The sequence below is a fragment of the Rhincodon typus genome, chromosome 35, assembly GCF_021869965.1.
Source record: "Rhincodon typus isolate 14 chromosome 35, sRhiTyp1.1, whole genome shotgun sequence".
NCBI lineage: Eukaryota > Metazoa > Chordata > Chondrichthyes > Orectolobiformes > Rhincodontidae > Rhincodon > Rhincodon typus.
In genome coordinates, this window is record NC_063366.1 from 13,315,814 (window position 1) to 13,325,430 (window position 9,617).

Consider the following 9,617-nt stretch of genomic DNA (forward strand, 5'->3'; position numbering starts at 1 on the left):
TGACTGAACTGAATGCACGGCTAGCAATCACCACTTATAGCTTTGATTGAACTGAAAAATTCGGTGCAAAGAATCATTATGGAACAAGCGATTAAAATGTTTTAATTACTGCCCATGAAAAGGGACACAAACCACTTAGCAGGACATAAATATATCCCAAGTCCTCCGTTTAGTTGCCACTCAGTGGCTTTGACTCATCCAAATGTATCCGCGCCGGTGCCTTCAGCTTGCGGAATCGGACTATCCCCGAATCGATGCGGAACCCAGCTTTTTTGTCACGCATGTTCTCACTTAGTCGCTGTCGTGCAACCTTCAACATTTCAATGTTTCGACTGGTTTCTGCCATTGCGTCTTTTAGCACTCCGATACCCTAGTTGGCGATGAGGGGTGAGGGTTGGTTTGTAGGGGTGGGGAAATAAAAGAGATTGGGTTAAGTTGAAAGGTGGCACTCAATGTACACAGATACTTTTCAGACACAAGTGGAAACATTTTGCTCTACCCCTACCTTCACCAATTCTCCCTGGACAGCACCTTCCAAACTCACCACCTCTCGTCATCTAAAAAGAACAAGGGCAGCAGGTACATGGGAACACCATCTCTGACAAACTCCACTCCAAGCCACATGCCACCCTGACTTGGAACAACATACGGGATCTACCTAGAACCACTTGGATTGCAGCAGTTCAAGAATGCATCTCACCACCATCTGCTCAAGGGAAATAGAGTGATGGTAACCAGACTGGCCCACATTCCCGGAAATAACACAAAAAAATTGTCTCAGTTCTGGTATCATCCATGGAAATCTGTGTTGCACCTCCTTTTTTGCCTTAAAATCATTTCTAGAAGATGAAAACCAGAGCAGCACAGTCTTATAGTGTGGCCCAAATATATGGGATTTATGTTTTCCGTTTTCAGTCAGCAACACACCTGCTCCATGCACACCTTTTGTATCGTTGCTACTTTTCTGGTCCCATCTCCATTCCCTTTATCCCGTCACTCAATCTCTTGTGTCTTTCGCCCTTGTCGATGACCCTTCCCTTTGTCCTTGTCCCTAACTCCCCCACCCCCCACTCAGAACTGACAACATAAGAGTCATACAGCATAGAATCTCTAACTTCCCCCAGTCCTGAAAGGTCAGACCTGAAACAATGACTCTGTTTCTCTTGCCCTATTTCTAAGCAGAGGCTGTCACAACCTGCTGGGCATTTCCTGCATTTTCTGTTTTCGTTTCAGATTTCTAGCTCTGCTTTCCAATTGGTAGCGAAACCACGCTTCTCAAAAAGTTCTGGACTTTTCAATTCTGGGAATGAACAGCAGGGGATTCTCTCAGATTGGAGAAGGTGCAGAAAAGATTTACCAGCATGTTACAGAGACTGTAGAGTTTGAGTTCCAAGGAAAGCCTGAAAAAGCTAGGACATTTTTGCCACTGGAGCATTGGAGGGTGAGGTTTATAAAATCATGAGGGACATAGATAAGATAAACAGCCAAGGTCTTTCCCCCAGGATCGTGAAGTCCAAAACTAATGGGCATAGGTTTAAGGTGAGAGGGGAAAGATGTAAAAGGGACCTAAGGGTCAACTTTTTCCACAGAAGAGGGTGGTGCATGTATGCAACAAACTGCCAGAGAAGGTGGTGGAGGCGGGTACAATTACAACATTTAAAAGACATTTGGACAGGTCCATGGATGGAAATGGTTTAGAGGGATATGGGCCAAACGTAGGCAAATGGTACTAGTTCATTTTAGGGAATGTGGTCGGTATGGACAAGTTGGATTAAAGGGTCTGTTTCCATGCTGTATGACTCTATTAAAAATGCACCTGACTCACACGACAGGATACTAAATGCTATGCCCAGAACGATGACACATGCCAATCTCCTGAGAGTCCAGAATCTCACTAAAGATTCGAGCTAAGGGCACGACCACTAACAGAACACTAAATCAAACAGTGGGTACAGCAGAAACAAGAACTAGATCTCTAGTTCTGGCTTTCTGGGAGAGTTTAGTATCAGTCCCTGCCTTTTCAGTCCATCCCCTACCCCACCATTTTTCCATTTTAATTCTTCATCTGGGTCGTTTTAAAACAAGAAACAAAAAGCCATGCAAAGATTCCAATTCTGCCCCTGTTTCTGGCAGGACGTTCCATGGCGTATTTTTATCCTTACTGCCTGAGACGGAGATGGACATTCACCCCCTCGGGTCTGCTTCACCACTGAGTTAGATCACGGCAAATCCATCCCATTTTTCTGCCCGAGTTCCGTTAATTCCTTCCCTGAAGGAAAGCGCAATAATCCCAGGTTTTGAAAGTTCCCAGTTTATCCTGGACCCATTTTTTTTTCCTCTGGGAGGAAAGGGAGTTCAAGATTTTTCTGCCGCACTGCATACTGACCTTGACAAGAGTAGCTGCCTCAGGAAGTTGGGTCGCTGGGTGGCGTTGGTAAGCTTTCACCAAGGGCCTGTCTAGCCGTTCACGCAACATTAGATGCCTGCTATCCACTGGGCCCTGATGGACAAAGTGTAAGAAAACAAGCACTTGAAGGTTTAGGCATGAGTGAGATCAGCCAATGCATGGCTCATGTTACTGATCTTTGGGCCTTAGAACAAAGAAGGAACGCAAGAACTCCAAAGTCACATATTTTGGAACTGTAGTAAACATAACGTCACTATCGTAATACAGAATCCCCAGGGTGTAGGCCGTTTGGCCAATCGAGTCCACACCAGACCTCTGAAGACCATCCACCCAGACCCATATCCCTACCCTGCATTTCCCACGGCTAATCCACGCAGCCTGGACATCCCTGGACACTATGGGAATCTAGCACAGCCAATCCACCCTAACCTGCACATCTTCAGACTGATGAAGGAAACCCACATAGACAGAGAGAACGCGCAAGCTCCACATGGACAGCCACCCGAGGTAGGGATCAAACCCGTGTCTCTCGCACTGTGAGGCAGCAGCGTTAATCACTGAGCTATAGTCCCCCTAGGGCTGCTCTCTCATTACAGAGAGAGGGAGGGAGGACTGTTCGTGGCTTAACCTGAGGGTCACCACGCCTCAAGCGAGGGGAGAGTTTAAGATGGAGGGACCTTCCTGGTGACATCAGACAGTACAGGAACTGAACTGTTGGTGTCAATGTACATCACAAACCAGCCGTCCAGCCAACTGAACTAACCAGTTCATGTCACAGTTAATATCATGGGTCACAATATGGAAATTCCCTTCCTAACAAAACTGTGGGGATGTGTACCCACACCCCAAGGACTGCAGCAGTTCGAGAGGGCAGCTCACCACCACCTTCTCAGTGGCACTCAGGGGTGGTCAACAAATGCCGGCCCAGTAACTGAAGGCTCATGATCCGCGAGTGAGTATTTAACCACAAAGTACGGTGAAATTCCAGAAAGACCGAACGGGAAAGTGTTTGAACGGTGAACATCGAAGAGGGAAGGCAGGATTAGGATGAGGTTGACCCACTAACACTCGCCCGGCGAGAGGGACCTTTTCTGAAGGGGCGTCACCAGGAGCAGCCAAACGTTTGATTGGACACAAAGTGAACGGGAGAACAGGCTGTGGTCAATAATGGTCATCTCCGTGTCGTAAAACGTGGGAGTAATAATATGTAAAAGTACGCCTCTGTTTTAAGAGACTGGGCAATTTGACCATTGGAAGGGTCAGAGGTCATCTGGAGAGCGTGGTGGTTGGGGCAGCTCATTGAGGCAGAGACGCACAGGCTCATGGTGCCCTCTGTTGACCTCTTGGCCCCAATGTCTTTGCTGGATCAGATCTCACCGCTCCCTGATTCTGAAACCGCAGCCCCCCCATAACCCCAACAACCCTCTAAAGCTCTCCCCACGCCTGCCATGGGTTCCCACTTACCAGAACGATACCGCTCGCCAATTCCATGTCATCGTACCAGCGCTGCGTGCGTTGAACGGCAGCTCGTGTTTCCCCAGAGCTGACCTCCATGTGTTGCTGAAAGAGAGGGAAAACACAAGCCAACATGAGTTAGCCAGTGAAAACCACCCACCCAGACCCATATCCCTACCCTGCATTTCCCACGGCTAATCCACGCAGCCTGGACATCCCTGGACACTATTGAAACCATTGCAACGTTTAGTTCCACTCTCAGCTCCAGACCTCATAGAGATGTACAGCATGGAAACAGACCTTCTCGGTCCAACTTGTCTGCACCGACCAGCTATGCTAAAGTGACCTAGCCTGATTTACCAGCGTTTGGCGCGCATCCCTCTAAAACCTTCATATTTGTGTACCCATCCAGATGCCTTTTAAATGTCATAATCATAGCTGCCTCCACACCTCCTCTGGCACCTCGTTTATGTTTTGGACAATGTTTACCAGCAGACTGCAGCATTAACCATGATAGGTAATGGATATGGTACTCTGTACTGACGGATGTATTACACCGTGTAATGTAGAGAGTACTGATCTCTCTGACAACGTCACCCAGAGACAGTCAGGAGCCAATTGCCAGTTCCACTCTCTCTCCTCTGGATTGAAAGGTGATGAATACAAGTCCTCACTCTGGGAACCTGAGCACTTGGGTTTGACGTCTGCTGTATTGACTGAGGGCGAAATATTAAGCCTCAGTCCCGAATCTCGGGTGAAGCTTTACTTCAGTGAGGAGCAGGGAAGACCTCCCCAGTGATCAACATTTATCCCTCAGTCGGGGGTCACAATTCCAGACTGTCATTATAGTCTGTGAAACTTTAAAAAGCAGCTTCTGGAAGTCTATACAAAAATAGCACCTGGGACACTGCCCTATCGACCATTCTACACTGACTCCAGTAGAAATTCAATTCAGTTCAACAAGCATCACATGTGGTACCGTCTGCGGATCTAAGCCAACTCTCTCTGTGCAAAGTTTCGACTTAACTTAGCTCAATACTGGTCATTACTTCACTGCTGCATTAATCCACCCAGCCTGCACATCCCCGGACTCTACGGCATGGCCAATCCACCCTAGCCTGCACATCTTTGGACTGTGGGAGGAAACCGGAGCACCCGGAGGAAACCCACGCAGACACGGGGAGAATGTGCAAACTCCACACAGACACTCGCCCGAGGCTGGAATCGAACCCGGATCCTCGGCTGCTGAGAGGCAGCAGTGCCAATTGCTGAGCCCATTGTGCCGTCCATGTCCATCAAAGAAATTGTAAGGCTGGTAAGTGCCCAGAAGAGTGTCATCACTTTTCAGAAAGCAGGGACGGGAAAAGCTGACGGGTAAACAAGAAAGAAAAGAAAAGAAGGAGGAGGAGAAGTTAAGTACAGACATCACAAAAAAACAGCTACATGCCTGCTCTTGGGTGATTGGTTCTTACCATCATGGCTACACTCTCGGCCATTTTCTGAGTGAGCCCATCGTTGACGGATTTCTGTGCCCCTTTGATGACCACAATCGAGTCTTCTATTAACTTGTCACTCTTCTCCCGCAGAATCCTGGACTGGACAATGACACTTTTTGCATTATTCATCGCCTTATCGCAAGCTGGTAACAGGATGAGATTTGATCATTATTTGCACATCGCCCGTATTCACGGGTGAAAATTGCTTTGGCTTTTTCAGGACGCTCACTATCCTTCACCTCAGGCCAGGTCCCGAGAACCAGGACTGACAGTACCATTCATTTCATCACATCGCCAAGCACAGCGACACAACCTTTACAGAGTGCTCTGCAATCACATGGTTTATACACTCAGTCCAATCATTCATCACTGGAGATCTTAGCGGTGTTTCTCTGATTTGTTCACAGGATATGGGTGCTGCTGGCTGTAGTGATTGTAACGAGGACATTCAGAGGACACCATATGAGTTCCCTGATTGGGCCTTTTTAACCTGGTCCAATCAGGGAGCCCTAGCTGAAGGATAAGAGCAGGAGTGTCGGACACCCTGTTCACTCTGAGAGCTGGCTCCGAGGGAGTCGGGAGCCGGATCAGTGTCAAGGACTCTCCGCGTGTAAATAAAGTGAGGCTTGGTGATGGGATACCGGCTTCTGTGGAATTATTCCACTGGCTAAGCCAGCATTTATTGCCCATCCCTAAGGGCATGTAAGAATTAACCACATTGCTGTGGGTCTGGAGACACATGTAGGCCAGACCAGATAAGGCCAGCAGTTTTTCTTCCCTTGAGGACAAAAGTGAACCAGGTGATTTTTTTTTTACTCTGACAATCGACAACGGCTGCATGGCCATCTGATTTCCAGGTTTCTATTGAATTCAAATTCCTCCATCTGCACAGTGGGATTCAAACACGAGTCCCCAGAAAAATTACTTGGTTCTTTGGATTAATAGTCTAGCGATGATACCACCAGGCCATTCTCTCTCTGAGTAGCATGCTTGCCTCTGAACTGGCACTGCTGTGGAATACAGCCCTCTCCATAGAGTGGTTCACTTGAGAGTGTGATACAGCCCTCCCCGTGTCGACTGTTAATCCTCACACTGCAATACAGACCTCCCCAAGTGGACACGTATTCCTGAGACAGTCATAAAGATTTGTCCATGTCGAATGTTATTCCTGACACTGCAATACAGTCCTCCCCATGTGGGACTGTTATTCCTGACACTGTAATACAGTCCTCCCCATGTTGACTGTTACTCCTGACAGTGTAATACAGTCCTCCCCATGTTGACTGTTATTGCTGATAGTGTGATACAGTCCTCTCCATGTGGACTGTTATTCCCAACACTGTGATACTGTACTCTCCATGTAGACTGTTATTCCTGACACTGTGATATTGTACTCTCCATGTGGATTGTTATTCCTGACACTGTGATACAGTCCTCTCCATGTCGACTGTTATTCCCAACACTGTGATACAGTCCTCTCCATGTCGACTGTTATTCCTGACACTGTGATAAAAGCCTCGCCATATGGGCACATGTCTCTGGCACTTCTGTATTGTCGGACATTCTGTATTGTGCAGCTCTTTCTTGCCTTACCATAAGTGTATGGGCCGGTTGGTGTTGGTGAGGGCAACACATTTACATCCCTGACGTCTGATAGTGCCTTGGTTATTCTCGGAGTCAGACAATCTGTTCTGGCTTCTTTGCTGGTCTGGCTCAATAACTGAGGGACCAGATCAATAACCAACATTCGCTCTTTGTAGCATTCTTGCAATTTTATTCGAGCAGTGTCCAATTTCTGGAAGAGGAAGACATGCAGACACCACCACGAAAGAGTAGATTACTAGAAATGTTGCACTGCTTGCTTCTTAAACAACACACATTTACTGTCATCTCATTATGATTTTAGGCACAAGAAAGGCTCTGGGGGTTATTCTAACCTGAAATACAGGTCTACTGCTCAGCAGATGAAAATCTCCATGCCCCAAGGTAATGTGTCAGTGGGGAATGAGATTCATCGTGAAACATTCACAGGGATTACTATTACCCAACCTGTGATCAGGTAGTTCAGCACAGGTCATTTGTATCCTGTGAAGGGTCACTAGACTAAATGATGGACAGCAAATCATTATTTGCATCTAGCCGTGCTTTCCTACACTGGGAGTGTTTGATGGGGACCTTTACTCTGTCTCTAACCCCATGCTGTCCCCAACCTGAGAGTTTTTAATGGGACAGAGTAGAGAGAGCTTTACTCTATAATCAGTCCCTTGCTATCCCTTTCCAGTGAGTGTTTGATGGGGACAGTGCACAGGAAGTTTTAATCTGTAGCTAACTTCATTCTGCCCCTTTCCTGGCAGTGTTTGATTGGGACAATTTTGATGGACATTTACTTTCTGTTTAAATGAGTCGTGGCAGCTTTACTTTGTATCTAACAACAAGAAGGAGGGAGCTTTACTCTACATCTAACCCCATGCTATCCCTGACAAGAAATCATTTAATGGGGCAGTGTAGAGGGCGCTTTACTCCGTTTTTAACCCCATGCTGTCTGTGTCTTGGGAGTGTTTGATGGAGATAGTGTGGAGGAATCTTTACTTTCAGTTTAAAAGATTAGACAAAATAAAGCTCTTTATCTAACCCTGTCCTGTCCCGGGAGTGTTTGATGAGGACAGTGTCGAGGGGGCTTCACTATATCTAACCTCATGCTATCCTGTCTTGGGAGTGTTTGACGGGACAATATCAAAGGAGTTTTAATCTGTATCGAAACCTGTGCGGTCCCTGATGTTTCTTTCGCAAGAGACACCGGAGGGGCTGGTATGTACGGCTCTCCTCTGGTGGTAACGAACCCGCCTCTCGACAGGTATACACAACTTGCGTGTTACAAGAGACGTTAGGGAGGCCCTAACATCATAATCATCACAGCCGTGCCAGTGTCACAGGCAGTATCAGACAAGACAAAGACAGCAGGTTTCCTTCACTGAGGGACAGTGAATATGTGGATGGTGATGTTAAACAAGGAGGGTGCCACTAGCAGAGGTGAAAGCTGCAATGCTAAAAACTGAAAGCAGGAGACCGGGCTCCTGTCAGAAGGTCAGCCGGACCCTTTCAGCTGCTAACCTGAAGCACATCCTTTATCGTGTGCAGAGGCTTCTCCAGGCTCGGTTTAATCTCGGACAGATGCTTCTTCTCCAGGTCAATCAGCAAATCTGCTCCATCGGGTTCCTGCACAGGCCAGGACACATCCAGATGAGTGCAACAAGCAACAACCAAGTGTGCAACACTGGAGGGAAAACTGCTGGCGTCTTTACAAACCTCCTGCCTCCCTCCTCCACTTGTTGTTAAGGGGATCCATGCCTCACTCTCTCCCTCCAACACTGAAGGGATCACCGCCTCGCTCTCTCCCCTCTCCCCACCCCCAACATTACAAAGGATCAGCATCTCCCCCCACCCCCATATTAAATGGGTCAGCATCTCTCTCCAACCACTCCTCGATATTAAAAAGATCAGCACCTCTCTCTGCGTTCCCCTCTCCTCCCCACCGCCCACGATACTAAGGGGATCAGCACCTCCCTCTCTCTCTCTCACTCTCTCATCCCCTCTCCAACATTAAAGGGATCAGCAACAAAGTTGCTGGAGAAGCTCAGCAGGTCCAGCAGCACCTGTGAAGGAAAAAAACAGAGTTAACATTTCGGGTCCGGTGACCCTTCCTCAGAACTGATGGTGGCTGGGAAAACATCAGTTTCTATGCAGAAAATAGGGAGGTGTGTGGGGCAGGGAGTAAACGATGGGATAGAGCCCAAAGAGAGAGAAGGACAGTTGGACAGACATAGGAGTTGCTAACGATCAGGCTGGGAAGGTGAATAGTTGTTAATGGGGACTGTTAGTGACTAACAACAGGGGGTGTGTCATGGCAGGCTATGTGGTAACAAGGCCTGGTGTGTGGGGTAGGGGGCTGGGACATGGGAGAGTTTAGGCTCTAAAATTATTGGACTCGATATTGAGTCCGGAGGGCTGTAGGGTCCCCAAGCGGAAAATGAGGTGTTGTTCCTCCAGCTTGTGCTGAGCTTCACTGGAACATTGCAGCAAGCCAGAGACAGAGATGTTGGCCAGGGAGCAGGGTGGTGCAGTAAAGTGGCAGGTATTTTTTGCGAGCAGAACATTTACGGCAACAAGGTGCAGGGCTGGACGAACACAGCAGGCCAAGCAGCATCATAGGAGCAGAGAGGCTGATGTTTCGGGCCTAGACCCTTCATCAGAAAAGCCTT

General features: G+C 47.8%; 1 protein-coding gene across 1 annotated transcript in view; it reads right to left on the reverse strand.

Moving 5' to 3' along the window:
- Positions 1-136: 136 nt before the first annotated feature.
- Positions 137-9,617, reverse strand: part of LOC109922722 (coiled-coil domain-containing protein 105) — a 12,962-nt gene continuing 3,481 nt past the window's right edge. Inside the window, exons 2-7 of the mRNA XM_048616944.1 lie at positions 8,470-8,574; positions 6,952-7,153; positions 5,335-5,501; positions 3,872-3,967; positions 2,387-2,500; positions 137-370 (exon numbers count right to left, since the gene is read on the reverse strand). Of these exons, the coding sequence (XP_048472901.1) occupies positions 170-370; positions 2,387-2,500; positions 3,872-3,967; positions 5,335-5,501; positions 6,952-7,153; positions 8,470-8,574 (885 nt within the window). The 3' untranslated portion in view covers positions 137-169. The remainder of the gene's footprint in view (positions 371-2,386; positions 2,501-3,871; positions 3,968-5,334; positions 5,502-6,951; positions 7,154-8,469; positions 8,575-9,617) is intronic.